This window comes from Glycine soja, chromosome 13 (genome assembly GCF_004193775.1).
Source record: "Glycine soja cultivar W05 chromosome 13, ASM419377v2, whole genome shotgun sequence".
NCBI classification, from domain to species: Eukaryota; Viridiplantae; Streptophyta; class Magnoliopsida; order Fabales; family Fabaceae; genus Glycine; species Glycine soja.
Genome location: NC_041014.1, coordinates 19639448 through 19656964, shown reverse-complemented (window position 1 = coordinate 19656964; position 17517 = coordinate 19639448). Strand labels below are relative to the sequence as shown.

General features: G+C 32.8%; 1 protein-coding gene across 1 annotated transcript; it reads left to right on the top strand.

The window, feature by feature from the left end:
- The first annotated feature begins 6265 nt into the window (after nt 1–6265).
- LOC114382631 lies at nt 6266–15670 on the top strand. The gene is made up of 13 exons (XM_028342186.1): nt 6266–6625; nt 6858–6945; nt 7573–7672; nt 7756–7829; nt 7954–8025; nt 8280–8357; nt 10746–10870; nt 11133–11205; nt 12049–12110; nt 12185–12565; nt 13387–13489; nt 14468–14688; nt 15423–15670. Exons 1-12 carry the CDS (start codon nt 6546–6548, stop codon nt 14654–14656), a joined length of 1425 nt encoding a protein of 474 aa, XP_028197987.1. The 5' UTR covers nt 6266–6545; the 3' UTR covers nt 14657–14688; nt 15423–15670.
- The last annotated feature ends 1847 nt before the right edge of the window (nt 15671–17517 follow it).

The following is a 17517-nucleotide window of genomic DNA, read 5'->3' as shown; positions in this document are numbered from 1 at the left end:
AGTATCAACATGTTAGTTGATGAAGCGTCTGGGTTCCAAGTACTAAACTTCCCGGACGTCTACTCCGGGTACAACTAGATTTGGATGCACGCTCCAGACAAAGAGAAAATGGCATTCATCACTAAAGATGCCAATTTTTGTTACAAGACCATGCCCTTCAGCCTTAGAAACACAGGCGTTACATACCAACAACTGATGGACCAAGTCTTTAAATAGAAAAATTGGACGAAACATCAAGGTATATATGGACGACATGGTCGTCAAGTCTCAAAGCATATCCCAGCACGTGGCAGACCTGGAAGAAGTCTTTGGGGAACTTTGCAAATATGACATGTGCCTCAACCTTGAAAAATATACTTTCGAGGTAGATAGAGGCAAATTCCTCGACTTCATGATCACTCACTGGGAGATTAAAGCCAACCCCGACAAATGCACTGTCATATTAGAGATGCGTAGCCCGACCAACACCCAAGAAGTCCATAAATTGAATGGTAGGCTAGTATCCATGTTCAAGTTCCTCTTGAAGCTCGCTGAAAAGTCAAAGCCGTTTTACAAACTGCTCGAAAAAATTGAGCCCTTCCTATGGGACGAAACTTGCTAACTAGCCTTCTTGGCTTTCAAGAAGACCATAACTACACTGTTAATCCTGAGTTAGTCTAGGCCAAAAGTACCCCTACTCCTATACCTTTCGGTAGCTGACGAAGTCGTTAGCACAACCCTTGTGCAAGAAGAAGGAAAACATTAGCTCCCTATCTATTTCACCTTTTGTATACTTCATGACACCGAGAAACACTACCAAATGATAGAAAAGGTGGCACTAACACTCATTGCCTTAGCCCAACGACTTAGGCCCTACTTCCATAGTCATCAAATGGTAGTCAAAACGAACTACCCTATCAAGTAGGTTTTGCAAAAGCTTAAACTCCCAGGAAGGATGGTGCCCTGGTCTGTAGAACTTTCAAAGTTTGACATCTAGTATGAACCTCGCAGCCCCATGAAGACACAATTCATGGCTGACTTTTTAATAGAATTCACTAGAAACGACAAAACCACCCCAAACTGGTGGAACCTCTACATGGACAGTGCGTCCAACATGAAGGGAAGTGGGGCATGAATAATCCTAGAAGGCCTTGACAATGTCACTCTAGAGCAAATCCTCAAGCTCAACTTTAGAGGCTCACACAACCAGGCAGAGTGCGAGGAGCTCATTGCAGGTCTAAAACTAGCAACAGAAGTCGGGGCCAAGAAGCTATGATGGTACATAGACTCGTAACTTGTCCAGGGAAAGGTTGCCAACAGATACCAGACTAAGGAGACAGTGCTGCCCAAGTACTACCACATTGCTAAAACTTTCATCAACAATTTTGAATGCTTCGAAATATACTACATACCTAGAGAGAACAACACTAGAGCAGACCCACTCTCCAAGCTAGCCAACACCAAAAAGTTTGAGCACCTTAAGATTATCTTCCAAGAGATGCTCCAAACTCCCCCTATAGACACTGAAGAAGTTATGGCTGAAGAAAAGGAGGAACCATACTGGATGACCCCCTATAGGAATTTCCTAATCCGATGGGTGTCGCCATTAAACGAGAATGAAGCCCGACACCTGAAACGGAAGGTCAACTACTACGTCATCCTTGATGGTGAACTATTCAAAAAAGGGTCGACAACACCTCTACTCAAATGCCTAAACAACCAACAAGCAGATTATGTCATGAGAAAACTCCAAGAACGAATTTGCGGTCTCCATACAGGAGGACGCTCCCTGGAAACAAAGGTGGTACGTGCTGACTACTACTAGCCAACACTTAGGGTAGACGCCTTTAACTTCATAAAGAGATGTAGATGATGCCAAGAGTTTGCAGACATTCCACGCACCCATCCTGACAATCTCCGTAGTCTGAGCTCATTTTTTCCCTTTGTCATGTGGGGAATGGACATACAAGGACCACTACCAAAGGCCCCAAGAGCAATCAAATACTTACTAGTCGTTATCGACTACTTCACCAAGTGGATAGAAGCAAGGCCACTACAGGAAATTACGGCCAGTGAGATGGAGAAACTCACCTGGAAACATCTCATATACAGGTACGACCTCCCATACGCCATTGTCACAGACAACGACACTCAATTCAAAGCTCATACTTACAAAGACTTCCTAACAAGGCTAGGCATCAAGCACCTAGTCACCTCTGTCGAACATCCTCAGACCAATGGTCAAGCAAAGACAGCTAACAGAGTCATCCTTAGGGCCCTGTGTACTAGACTTGAAAAGTTTAAGGGTCTATGGAAAGAGGAGCTCCCCAATATACTCTGGGCTTATCACTATTCACCACAGACAACAACCAATGAAACTCTTTTTTGACTTACATATGGCACAGACGCCATGATCCTCGTGGAAGTCAAGGAACCATCGACAAGGAGAATGTTGTTCCAGCAACAACAAAATGAAGAAAATATAAGGGTAGAACTTGAAACAATAGACGAAGTCCAAGACATAGCCAAGATCAGTGAAGAAGCCACCAAACTCCAAGTAGTGATGGGATACAATACAAAGGTTCAACCACGGGTCTTTCAACCTGGTGACCTCGGAGTTTAGCAGCAGGGCTTCCTAACTGACAGGTTATCTCTAACCTCTTATTATTTGAACATATTTAAATCTCCTTATCTCTTGGCAAGTATTTAATTTTCTACAAACTACACATTATTCATAAGGTACAATTATCTACTAGCTTTTATCTTTAGGCTACATATTATCTCTAACATTATCTATAAGTTATCGACTCTTATCTATAAGTCAGGAATTAGCTACAAAAGCTATAACAACCCCTACAAACAAGGACCCACAACTCCACTCTTCTCATATAATTACTAGGTTCCATCGAATCCTCAACACATCCCACACACAGTAGCGCATAAGCAAACATGCCTGTGCATACACTCTTATGCTTTCTCTCTCTTATTCTCCTAACTCACATACTTACTTAAGCGTCAAAGCCCTTTGTTTTGCAGGTCCCCCCTCCTGTCCTCTTAACAAAGGTCACTCTCAAAGTCGACGTGCGAAGTCCAGGAGCCCACTTTGGCCCCATCCACCCTAACGTGTCCCAGCTTTGGATTTTGGTAAGTACAAATTGTCACCCACCCTTTGAGCCAAAAGATATGCTTTTGTCACATTGTCTTTTGTTTTCTCATGACTACTCAACTTTATGTCTATCACCTTGTTTATCTTGTCTGACATATTATCTTGCTCATTGTCAAAGTTGGGGTCATCCTGACAAATATTTTGAATTTTTATTTCCCCACATTCCTTCTTGTGATCTTCACTCTGAATGGTAAAAACATCTCATTATGTTTTTCCAATAGCTTGAGAAGTTACATCATCCACTAAATCATGTTCATTGCCAAACTTAAGGTCACCACAGTCTACATTTTGGGTTTTCGGGTGCCTTGAGTATTTTTCCCAATCTTCTTCACTCTCAACGATAAAAGAATCTCCTTCTACATTTCTAATGAGGTTAGGACTTGCTTCATTTGTATCCTATGACTCTTTCTTTTCCATGGTGAGTGTAGCCAAGAATCACATTTTCCACATCTACATAAGTCACTGACAATAAAAGACTATTATCTCCCTAATAACACCAACTATGAGTGTTCACACTTGAATAATAACCAAAATCATACCTAAAATTTATATGAATTAAGATTCAAAAAGTTAGAGGTAGTAGTAAGTTAACCACAAGATTATTTTTTTGTAAAAGTAAAAAAAAACTCCTATTTATGAGCACAACAACATAATGCCTTCCAAATTTGTTTTCCCTTCCACAACTACCTATCCTAATTAACATTTTGCCTATGACAACTACAAGGGGCAAGGAATTGCAAGTCATTATGAATGCCATTTGGAAATAGAACCAAGAGTTGTGAAGAAGAAAAAAATCTAACCAAATAATTTTACAAGGTTTGTAATACATTAGGATCAAAACATAGGTTTCTGAACATGTGAAAAAAATGTTAAAGAGTTTTGTGGAAAAAGGTTATAATAATGCTGAAACATAAATTGAGAAAAAAATTATGACTACAAAATATGTATATGAATCATAAGGAAAAGATAAAATGAAAAGAAGGGAGAAATGAGATGGGAGAAATTACAGATCTGATGCAAATTGACCCAAAAAAGTTGATGAAATTCAAAAGAAGGGTTAGGTTTGTGTTGCGTTGGACGTTTGAGTAGAAAGTCAAGGTTGGAAGGGAAGGATGATTCAGACAACCAAGAGGTGTAAGTTAGTGGGTTAAAACTTAAATTCGTACCAAAAATAATTTTGTTTCTTTTTTTTTTTTTAAGGAAAAACAAGTTTATTTCTATAAGCATCATTATTATGTAACACCTTTTTGTTTTTATCAATTTTCATACATTATTAATGTAAAAAAAACAAACAATTAATTAAAATATCTTAAATATGCAAATATCACACATAGTAATTTATTTAATAATGTCACTACATTTAATTAATTTTTTATCAAATATATTTTCTCGGGACAAAATATTCAAATAAAAAATTATATAAATATTTTTAAGTACTTTTATCAAATATTAAATTCATTATAACGCCAAAAATAAATATTAAAATTAGCACCTATCAGTATAATGTTAATTATATTAATTCATAGGCTATCTAATCTAATTCTCCCAAAAGAAAATAGATATGTAAACTAAAACAAGATGTATTTATTGTTTATTTTAATTAAAACTAGTAGTGTGCAATGCACGCGCGAGTACGTGTATAAAAAATGGAATTATCCGAAGAGTCAAATTTTTGTACCTTAACTCCTTAAGTATTTAGTAGATTTTTTTTAATGTAAGTTTTATCAATATAAATGTTGAGTCATTGTGTCTTTGTGTATGCTAATACTATTCAATTTCCACTTAAGCAATTAGGTAACATGTTAATTACACAGTTATGGTTAAATAATAATGTGATAAGTGCACATTATTATTTAATATATCCCGACTCACATACTAAAATCAATTAAAAATAAGTTTTAGATAATAAAAAAAGTAAAATTTAGATAATAAAATAAAAAATATACTATATTATAAGTATAAAAATATTATTTATATAATTATCTTTATATATATATATATATATGAAAAAAGATACTTGAAAGTCACTTATATAAAATTTGGTGTAACTTGTTTATGAAAGATATACCTATTGTTGAAAATTAAAATAAAATATTATAATAATTGATGGTAAAAATGTCTAGAAGAAAGGTGATATCAAATAAGGTTATTTTCTTTATAATATAGTTATATATAAATAAATAAAGAGAATTATGTTAATTCTTATTAAATGACACAATTAGAATTTATAGGGTAGGAAAATTAAAATTTACGTAAGTAGAGAATTACTTTTATATATATATATATATATATATATATATATATATATATATATATATATATATATATATATATATATATATAACATTCATCAAAATTGTTTGCTTTTTATTTTAAAAACTAATTTTAAGTTTTTTACAAACTAGAATAGTTTAGCCATAGGTCCAGTAAAAAAAAGGTTTAGTCATAGGTAAAAAACTTTAGTTAAGAGATTTGAAGAATTTTTTTTGACTTGAGATTTGAAGAATAAAATAGTTTGTATAAATTATAGGTAAACTTCGCACACACAAAAAAGCTATTTTTTTAAATAAAATTAACGGAAACTTATTTGATAAAAAATAATTTTAATTTTTTTTTCAAAATTAATATATTTTTAAATTTTAAAATAAAAAATTAAAAAATAAACCAAATAATCTTTTGCTCATTGAGCGTTATTTAATTTAATTAGAAATTAGTTGAGATTATAGTCTTATCTTATAAATCTTTAGAGAACAAAGAGAGAAGAGATACTCTGTTTCTCTAAAAAAAGTTTAATAATAAAAAAAATAGAATTAAATATAATTAATAAAAAATGATAGAATAAAAAGATTAATAATAAAAAATTAATAGAAAGATAATGTAAGTTAAAAAAATTAAAATTTTAAAAATGATTTAAATGTAAACTTATTTAATAAAAGTGAATAATGATTAATGAATGATTACTTAAGTTTGATTAGTGGGTTAATTTTAATTTATATAATTAAAAAGAATTAATTATTGGTATTATTTTAATATTATCAAGAATAAAAATAAAATGGTAAAAAAAAAAAAATGAAGACCAAAACAGTTATACGAAGTTGTTGTATCCTTTTATATATTGCTATAGATAGTTACAACGGAAAACGGAGATGCGAGCGGGTGCGTGGGCATTGCTTCCGCGATCAGCTTCTTCGTCGGTTGTGTTAGGGTTTCCGAAGTTTCACTTTCCCTTCGTTTCTTCTCACTCACCACATTTCTTCATCGCAATGCGTTTCCGAGACCGATAATTGACACTATTCAACGCAAAGTCGCAGTTCCATCATAGTTTTGTTTCGCCCAACTCGCGAAATCGAAAGCTTTATCTACACGGCACGACGCGTTGTTCCTTTGTGAGAAGCTGGAGATGGCGAGAAAAACTAGTAACTGTGCCATATGCGAGAATTCTAATCAAGCTTCCATTTGTTCCATCTGTGTCAACTACAGGTATATATGTATGCTTTGATTAATTAATTAGTTAATTAATTATTGAATTACTTGATTAATTTATGCTTTAGGTTTTGGAACTTTGTTAATCAAGCTCAATATGCTACCTCTACAATTTGTGTATTTTTTAAAAATTTCAGCGCAATTTTTTTTTTGGATAATGCATTTCTATATATTTGATTGAATGATTTGTTTATTTATTTTGGTGTTGATGATCTTTTTGTCTTGGCAGGTTGAATGAGTATAATACTTCATTAAAGTTACTGAAAGACCGTCGAGATTCGTTGTACTCAAAATTGAGCGAAGTTCTTGTCCGCAAGGTTTGAATTATGGCTTGCCTTGTAATACTCAAAATCACATTATCCTAAGTTAGGTTGATAAAAAAAATGTGATCCTAAGTTAGTAGACTCTTGAAAATGAATATGATCCTCTTCAATTTTATCTTAAATGCATGGAATGCAACAGAAATTTTAAAGCTTAGAGTGGGTATATGTAAAATGTAACATGAAAAAAGTAAAACAAATACATCAGGCAATTAAAAGAGACTTAAAATTCAACGGTGGAACTGAAAGGAAGAAATTCCCAAGTGTATCCAATGTATATCTTTACTATGGTAGCCATATAGCAGTTCACTTGCATCCTAGATCAAAACTAATACCTATTCATGCTCCCAACGTACCGAACCTATTTGTTACTCATAAGTGGGTTAAATAACATGCGTATTTCCTGTTGGTTGTGGCTTTTGCTCTGTATGCTTATGTTAGTACCTTTTTCTTTCCCTATGATTCTTAGCGCCAATTCTTTATATTGCTTTTGGCCATTGTTGACTTCTGTTTAGTTTGGAATTTCTCATTAAGTGATGGTTGCTACAACCTTATATTTTTGCAAGGCACCTTGTGACTTTGGTATACAGTTGAAGTAATTCTTTTGTGCAATATGTTGATTAGGGAAAGGGAGATGATCAAGCAAATTGGAGAGTGCTTCAACATGAAAAGCTTGCAAGGTTGAAGGAGAAGCTTCGTCAGGGTAAAGAACAAGTTACTCAAGGTTAGAAACCTTCATATACCAACATGAATTTCTATAGATGCAAATTTCAGTCTTTTAACCTAAAATAATGAGTAACATTACAGGAAGAGCTAAGATAGAGACTAAGTCTGCCGATCTGAAACTTAAATATGGGTTGCTTGAATCTGCCCTTTCTACGGTATTTCAGTTACTGTTTTTGACATTACGGTGCTAATGCTATTGCTATGGTCGTCATGGATGATTTATTATAATGTGCTTGAACATTAATGAAGATGCTGGATGATTTATTTTACTCTTTGCAGCTGGAAAAGAATCGAGTGGAACAATTGGAGAAATTCTATCCTAATCTTATTTGCACCCAGAGCTTAGGGCATGTGAGCACTGCTTGTTTATTACTTCCAATATTTGTATATTTTTTTTGTGTATTATATTATAATACTGCCTTTTCACAAAAAACAGTACGATATAAAAGTTAGTATTTAATACCTATCTGCATCTCCTTAATCTTCAATTTCATGTCAAGGTTGAAGATTTATGTTCCTTTGATGCTTTCTATCTAAAATCATATACAACATATCTATTGTTTTTCTACGAACCTCAAAATTATCCTTATATTTTTATTTTGCAGGTGGCTATTACCTCTGAGCGTCTTCATAAACAGTCCGTGGTCATAAAACAGATATGCAAGTTGTTCCCACAACGCCGGGTAATATAAACCTATGATGATCAATGTTTTGTTGGTTTATCTCAAGGAATATGTGATTTATGAAGTTCAATTTCCTTTATAGATTATCAGGATATTGTGCTTATTACCTGCCTCTAGGGTTAGAATGTAGCAGGACTTTTTCTTTACAGTAATCATGTGCATTGTGAATTTGTAATAGATAATTGCTTGGGCAGCTCACTATTTGTTCTTCAAACATTTTTTTATACCTATTCCATTTTACCACTTTAGGGCAATCGGCACAATCACTTTGGAAGAGTGTATTTACCAAATTCTATATGGTTTTTGATCCATCTAAAACTACATTTCCTAATGCATGTTATTTAATACTTAACAAAATTATCAAAATTTTAAAATGCATAAATAATTTCTGAACTTTTTGGGGCTATTTAAGCAGGTTAAGATGAATAGAGTGTGTGGCACTGTTGCTATTAAATTGTTACGATTTGTTCACTGGCGGAGGCTTGAAGAGAGCATTATTCCTAACTTAACTTTCCATTTAAAGGTCAAGTTTGGTTCATTTCATTGAAATGACTTCTGAAGGAAAGGAACTGGGAATGGAATGTAATCATCATTCCTTTTATCATATCTTGGTATGATGATGAAATAAACTGGTTCAGATTAGGCACACAAAGAACATTGATGAACATAAAGAATGCACTAATTCCCTGGATATTCGAGAGATCTAGGACTCTCCCTTGCCACAACACTAACTGCCCAACCACTCTCCCTCCATTTTCCTATTTATGGGCAACATGCCTTATTTCTTCAACCAAATCATGTAACTAACAAATAGTTACCTAACCTATGATGAATGAGAATAATCATGATTCATCCTGTCCTTTTCTTATCTAGTCCTGTAAAAAGTTTTGTACAATGAGGATAATACCCATGATAGTGGTGGGTGATGGTGTTGGCTGTGGGGTGGTGGTGGCGGTAATGGCAGTAGGGTGCATGGATGGTGGCGGTAATGGCAGTAGGGTGCATGGATGGTGGCGGTAATAGCAGTAGGGTGCATGGATGGTGGCGGAAAAGGCTTCCCTTTTAGCAAATGTCTTTAGAAGGCTTATGCGATATTGAAGATAGTCTCATAGGCTTTCTTCCTTTAAAGCCTTTAGTTATAATCTATACAATGCCTGAGAGCGTAAATTTTATAATGTCATTTCTGATCAGTCCTTAAGTTACAGAAATAATATTTTTCCTGGTCAAGGTTGTCAAAATCATGATTTTACTTGTAAGATCATTTGGTCATATGATTTGTATGGAGACATATAATCCCAATCACACTGAGGATAACTAGTTGGTGAGATTGTTGTCGGATTGCCAGGGTAGATCATGAAATCAGTTGCATCATTGATCTTCTCTCTCTCTGCTGGTTTCAAACCGAAGACTCGTTGCTTGGGAAATGCATTCCAAACCATCAAATCGTTCGGGAAACCGGCTTGCATCATTGATCTTCATGTGCTGGGAGATCCAAAACTCTTACAGGTTTTGAAAACTGACCTGTGACTGAGGCCTCACTGACCTCCTTCCACCACTTGACTGCTCTCAGTCCATCACTGTGATCTGTTCCTCTTTGTCATTGATCTTTATCTCATAATTCCTGTTTTGTTTCCCAAACAAATCTTTTTATGCTTTCTTATCATTGTAGACCTGGTTCTTCACTGTTTCTCTGTTTTACTTCTTTTAAAATGTTCCTTTGTGTGTGATTGACTTTATGCATTTTCAATTTATAATACTTTAATCAAATATTAGTAGTGATTTAATGTTTATTTTTCATACATGTTATTTTATGTGCATGCACCTGCGTGTGTTAAAATAGAATTTTGTATTTAGGTGTATGATCTCATGAATTATGTGCCTTCTCCCCTTCAAATCCTAGCTAGAATCTTGATTATCATTACCTGAGAAATTCCTTTTCCTTGCACATTATAAGACCTAAATTGTTTTCTAAAAAATATCTCAAGAAAAATGATTTCATGCATTACAAAATTGTTTGACTTATTGAGATTTTTTCTTTTTGGTTCTTTTATATGTATTTGCTCAAGGAAATGGTAATAATAATTCTATCACATTGGAAAAGACATTGTTGAGATTAGTGTTTTGACTATGGAATATAAAGATGTAAAATATTGGTTTGATATGCTTAAAATTTAAGAAGAATAAGGTTCCCTTTAGGAGAAACATGAGAGACGTAGAGCAACTGCTTTCTTTATTGGTAAGTTTTTGGACTAAAGTAATGTATTGTTTCACAATCATTTTCTATCAATGTATCACATCGTAAGAATGAAGTCAACTGTAGTGTTATAGAGCTCTATTGTTATGCCCCCTTCAAACATGCTTATCGTGCTCATGTCCTTCTTGTGTCAGGTGGTCATAGAGGGAGAGAGAGGGGATGGCTGTTGTGGTCAATTTGATCAAATTTGCAATGCGCGATTACCCCGAGCTCTTGATCCCCGCTCTGTTCCATCAGAAGAGCTTTCCACTTCTTTGGGGTAGGCAGTTTTATTCTTTTGTCTAAGGTCTTATGTGCATACATAATGCAGTTTTACAAGTGAATCTTTGGGTAGGCAATACTTCATTTTATTTTTAAAATTGCAATATATCTTCATGTCAATATTGGTATTCATATCCTATTTTAGTTGCTTCATCAAGTGGTAATAAATCCTTATTGTGACATAAATTAGAAATTTGAATATTCTTGTTAGTTGTTATATTGTAATTGGTTATTTTCATGTTTTGTATTTTGCAAAGCAGATACATGGTGCAACTTCTAAATCTTATTGTTCATAACTTGGCTGCCCCAGCACTTCATAACTCAGGTTTTGCGGTAAGCATCATGTTGATGTTCAAGCAATTGTTACTGTTTCCTTGAAAATTATGACTTATGATGTATTCAAAATATTCATTCTAGCATGGTTATCTTGGCCATCTTCATTTGATGGCTACTGATAAAAAAAAAATCTATGTTTGATAGTCGTTGAATGTTAAAATAGCAATAAAATTCACATGTTTAATGTTGATACAATTTCAGTTTGAGGAGTGCTAGGCTGCTAGCTGCACACTTTCTAACATACTCTTTACTGTTGCTTAAAATTTATTGGAAACTACAAAAATCATGAGTGGAACACATTAAATCAGAAGCAAAAGACTCACAACATCGTTATTTCCAATAAATTTTAACCAATAATAGTGTGTGCTAGCATTTCTCTTTTAACCTATAGGGTGCTACACTGTTACTGCAATCCACATAAAAGTATTGCTTTATGGAAATTGTTGAGATTTTTCTGTATGCTTTCCATTTGGTGCAAGTATTTTCTGTTGCTTTTGATGCTTATATGATTTTTAAGATTTCAACTTGTTGAATGTTGACATGAGTCTGGAAAATGAAAAATTGTTGGAAAAAAATTCTTTAGCATATTTTTTAGAAGACTAATGTTTAATATCACTGGGTTTCAATGTATGCTAAATGTGATTTAATGTTCGAAATGTCTAACTCTAAGCCTTTTCCTTCTCTAATGTATATTCTCATTTACTTTTTTCGTATTTCTTGTTGGCTAATCCATCTAAATGGGCTTAATGATACATTTTTGTCTTCTTTTTTTTCTCTGGAATGGGGCTTAAATATTGTAAATTTGCAATTTATTGAATATATTTTTTAACTTTACCTCAGGGTTCTTGCTCTCGGATATGGCAACGAGATTCTTATTGGGATGCACGTCCTTCCTCAAGGAGGTATTTTGGCTGAAATTATTTGCATGGTTTATCAGGAGTAATGACTTTAGCCTGACATACTTTCTTGTTTTCAGCAATGAATATCCCCTGTTTATACCTCGCCAAAATTATTGCTCTACTGGTGGAGAAAACTCATGGTCTGAGAGAAGCTCAAGCAATTTTGGAGTTGCTTCGATGGAATCTGAGAGGAGGCATCGCCTAGATTCATCTGGGAGTAGTAGCTTTAATTATTCTTTAGCTTCTTCACATTCTGTTCAAACACACAAAGATTTGCAGAAAGGAATTTCACTTTTAAAGAAAAGCGTAGCCTGCATCACAGCTTACTGTTACAACTCCCTATGTTTGGATGTCCCTTCTGAGGCATCTACATTTGAGGCTTTTGCAAAGTTATTGGCAACACTGTCATCATCCAAGGAAGTTCGATCTGTTTTTTCCTTGAAAATGCCTCGCTCTAGGTATTATATTTATTTCCTGTGCCATTAATGGACATGTAATTTGATGATACTTTATACACATTGTAAAAATGTAAGTAAATTTTTACAAATTAACCTTATTCTGACATTATTCTGTTGTCTTAAGAAGCATTTATATATGAATTAGTTACAACAAAAGCCTTATCCAACTTGCTGAGGTTGATTACATGATCACATGATGCCATTCGGCTTGGTTAAAGATCAAATCTTCAAAGATATTATTTACCATGAGTTCTCTCTTAACAACTTCCTCAAATGTTGGTTTCCCTCTCATCCTTTTCACTGGATTAAAAACTATGCAATCTACTCTCCTCTTTTCATTGGTGCTTATTGTAACTATGTAACTTGTCTTAATTATCTCTTTACTATCCATATTCTATAAAAATATATGTAGTTGTTTAATTGCAGTTCTGCACCCTAGTTTGAAGGACCGTTTTATCTGTTGTTTCAAGAGATGCCCTTGGTTATGTTAAATTTTGTTTTAAATATACTTGGTAGTTGGTATCTAATTTGTTTCTTGTAACCCTTATGCATTTAGCTTCTTTGGCTATTGAAACTGGCTGTCAGAGAAACCATGTAACTCAGCTCTTTGAAACTTCTGAGGAACTACTATTGTGTATGGGAGCATGTGTCAGAGCTCCCAGATACTTAAATTTTTTTTAAGGCTTCTCACTTTTGAGTTAAATGGGTTTCTGTTTGCAGTAGCATTATAATTTTCACTTAAAGTTCGCTGTAACATCCACTTGTATAGAATGCAGATAGCATTGTGCCTGAATTTCTCTCTCCTTTTTCCTTTGATTCAGGACATGCAAGCAAGTTCAACAATTGAACAAGTCTGTTTGGAATATGAATTCTGCTATTTCATCAACTACTTTGCTGGAAAGTGCGCATTCTGTGCCCACAACGGTAAAGGTTCTCTTGTCACTTCTAATTTGGAAGAAAATGCTGGCAGTGTTAATTGATCCTTTAATGCTTTAGCATCTTTGGTTCATCCTTTCCAATATGTTGGGGATTTCTTGGAATTACTTGAAAAAGAGCACAAAACATTCAGAATGAAATTCTATTCTTCTATTTTTTTATTCATAACCATAATCCTTCATTATTCACTGAATAGTGAATACAAGTTCGTTCTATGTTAACTTTAAAGGCCCTTTTAGAGACCTGCACTTTTATTTTCCAGTTATACTATTTTTATCTTGTTTTAAAAATAAAATGCTTATGTAAAGCAGAATGAAGCAGGCTGTAGTTTGCTCTCTCCCTGGAGTTACATTAGCTACATTAGTTAGTATTTGTCTGTTATTTTCAACCCCAATTATGTTTTAATCTTTGCATGCATACTAGTTTTTTTCCTTTTCAAGCCATCCTTGTGGAGGAGTACTGATTTGGAAATTCTCTAACAATGTATGCGTACGTGTTAGGAGAAATAGGAAAGAAAAGAAAAATTTATCAAATTGAATGGAAAGAACAGAAAATAGGAGAGATATCTATCCTCCAAGGGTTTCCCCTTCGTAAAAAGAAAAACTCAATACTCAAATGATATACTAGACTGAATGAATCCCCTTGGCCTACATTCCTCTATTTATTTACCTAACTCACCCCCTACTAATTAATCATTACCTACTAACTTCCTAACTCTGAACCTTATGCCTTTGTTTTGTGTGGAGTAGGACTGTATGTATCAGTGTTCCTTGGATAGGGCTTTTGTAAGCAAAATTATTACTTAGAACTAATACCTAGTTTATTACTGGAATATTAATGATCTATGTACCTGGGCAGAATAATCATTGTCCAATAATGCATATTTTTATTTTTATTATTATTGTCCATTGGATGTAGTTAACATATTTGTTCATCACAAATGGATTTTATACTTTTCCTTTGCAGAGAATTGAAAATTATCTGCCAAGTGCTACGGCTAGTTTTCTTTATGCCACTGATTCTGACGGAAAAAATGAGTGCCTAGTTGAAGGATGGGATATCGTTGAGCATCCCACATTTCCTCCCCCACCATCGCAAAGTGAGGATGTTGAGCACTGGACTCGAGCCATGTTCATAGATGCTAAAAGGAAGTGATCTTGATCTGCAACAGACGACTTTCTGTTTCTGTATGCTTCCTTTCAACCAATTTTCTTTTCAGACTTGTTAACAAGAATCCACTCCTTGATATGGGCTTAGTAATTTCACCTTTACACACAAGTGCATGTTTGCTAAACACTTTTTAAGAAATAATTATTTCTTTTAATAGGTATCATAAGGCTTTTTCCAAAATAAAATTAGATTAAACGCGTGCATGCCAAGCAACACTGATATTTATTCCCTAGTTTAAAGAAAAGCACATTGACAGTTACAGTTGGGTTCCAAGTTGTATTTTGGTTATAGAAAATGGATGGTTATGGAACTAACTGTGCTTCTAATGAATTACCCCATCCCGTTTTTTTCTTTTCTGGGGTAATTTTTTCCTTATTAATTTGCTTAATCTACATGAAAGAGTTGATATATTGTAAGGATGTAACTGAACTGATTTAAGTTTAACTTTAAAAGGTTCAAGATGGGTGGATTCAAATTAATTAAAGATTGATCTTTGGCCTGAGTTTTGGGTGCACGTGCACCTGAGCCATTTTGATTAAATTTCTTAATTGAAGACAGCTATCAGCTTAGTGTTATATGTATCGTAATTCTTAAGTCTTCATAATTGGAGATAATTTGCTTTATAGCATTCAATCTTTCAGCATTGTTCCTTGTTTGAGTAGTTCTTATTCTTATTATTTTGTCTTACTATAAAGTTACATTTAGTTTTTTTATGTTTCTCGCTCATTGGATTTTTTTTTGTACTTGTCAGGTTGAAGGGAGTGATGTTAGGTAGCAGGAAGTAAAAAGCCAACATAATGTTCTTCAGGATGGATTAATGTGCAAACTAATTGGAATATTTTAGTTCCCGTTCATGTTTGTAAATACAGATTATAGACTAATGATAATTATGTAAATATGTATAGGTAAGGTTCATTGAATTCTTAAATGCCCCTAAAATCTCATCAATAATAACTTATTCAATATATATTTAGTGATTCATGATTTGACAGGTTTAAATTCCTGACCAATGTTGAATAGAAATAGGTATAGGGATAGACTTGACCAATAAAGTTTGCATTTTAGATGAGTTGAATAAGTTTGGTCCGTACAATAAATGAGTTTTTTTTTTAGTTTATATCCCGTTTGTAAAAGTTCACGGATAAATTGATCAGTTTTAGGGTTCAAATAGTTATTTGAAAAATATATTTTTTTATAAAAAAAATATTTTAATAAGTAAAAAGATGTATAAAATAGAAGAAAAAAATCTATCAACATTTTAAAAATAACACATTAATAATAACAATCTAAATTATAAATCAAAATTTTAACATAATAAATTAATAATAATTATATATTACCCTTAGATGGACTAAATGGATAGTTTATGAGTTCACTGATAAAATCTGTTAGATATGTGGGTTTAAAAAGTTGACATAAGAAACTTTATAATTATAAGAATTTTAAAATAAGAGACCAGTTGTTATCTGCAAAGTTCACGGGCTTACTAGGTGAGTCCAAGAGTGTAAAATTTAATTATCACTTAGACTCCACAAATGCATTTAGAAAAGATAGACAAAAGACTCAAGTATTATTTCTAACGTTTGAAAAACATACTAATAAGAAAATTTTTAAATTTTTAATTAGTGCATTTCACCCTATGATCTTTAAAACTTCCTAAAAGACTACTCTAGTAAGACCTTAGAGAAAAGAGTTGTGACTTAAGTTCGGCTGGGATGAAAAATCTAACCCATTATATAGACCTCAACATCAAGCATTCCAAGGTTACCCACTTATCAAGCAAGGATATTATTTTTAAAATATGTAAAATTTAATTTGCAAAGTAATCTGCTGCAATTTCTTTCAAGCCGGTTCCTAATAATGTGTTTTTTTTTAATTGTTTGTGATTTTGTTTCCGATACAATTGTTCGTAACTTGTTAATATCTTTATGCAGAAACTATTTGAATATAACATAACTTCATTAGATATTAAGTTATTTACAAAATGTAAATAATTTTATGTCAGAATGACCACGTTCTATCATCTTGTTAATTATTTAAGAGTTAGTTATTTAATTACTTTTCATCTGATTTGTAGATTTTAGATGGATGAGTTTAAAATTTTAATCTTTCATGAAGGAGTCAGCTTAGCATAAATGTGAACAACAAGAAATCAAAAGAAAAAAAAAATAACCAGTCATATTGTCTCATGTATCTTTTATGTTGCAATTTTTATATCTTGTATGTTATAATAAATTAAAAAATAAAAAATGTATCAAAAAAAATTTCTGAAAAAATTACAAGAAACATTAAAAAAATTATACAAAATATAACTTGTATGAGAATATGAAAAAATAATCTTAATTTTCTATGAATCTTTTTAATGAAATTAAGTAATCATATTAAATTCTAGAAGATTGTAGAAAAAAATTGCAAAATTCATAAAAATACCCAGGTTCAAGATGGTACAAGTTTTCGTACACTAAAAATCATAAGAAAAATAAGCTTGAAAAAATAAAATAAAAAATTATTATGAAATAAAAATTAATGAAATAATTAATGTATAAAGAATATTATTAATCATAAAGGTTGATATTATAAAAAAAAACTTAAAATGTAATAATAACGTTAATATGTCCATAAAAATAACAATAATAAAGAAAATAATAAAAGATTATATTCTTATAAGCTCTTTCAATTACTTAAATCATTAATAATTTACAAATAAATAATTTTAAAGAATACTTGAAAATCTTATAGGAGACATAGTGAGAAGACTATTTTTATGAGTTTTTTTCATGCAAAGAAAGCACAAGGACTAAATGGTTGTTGCCATCCCAGCTATGCTGTCACCACAATAACCACAA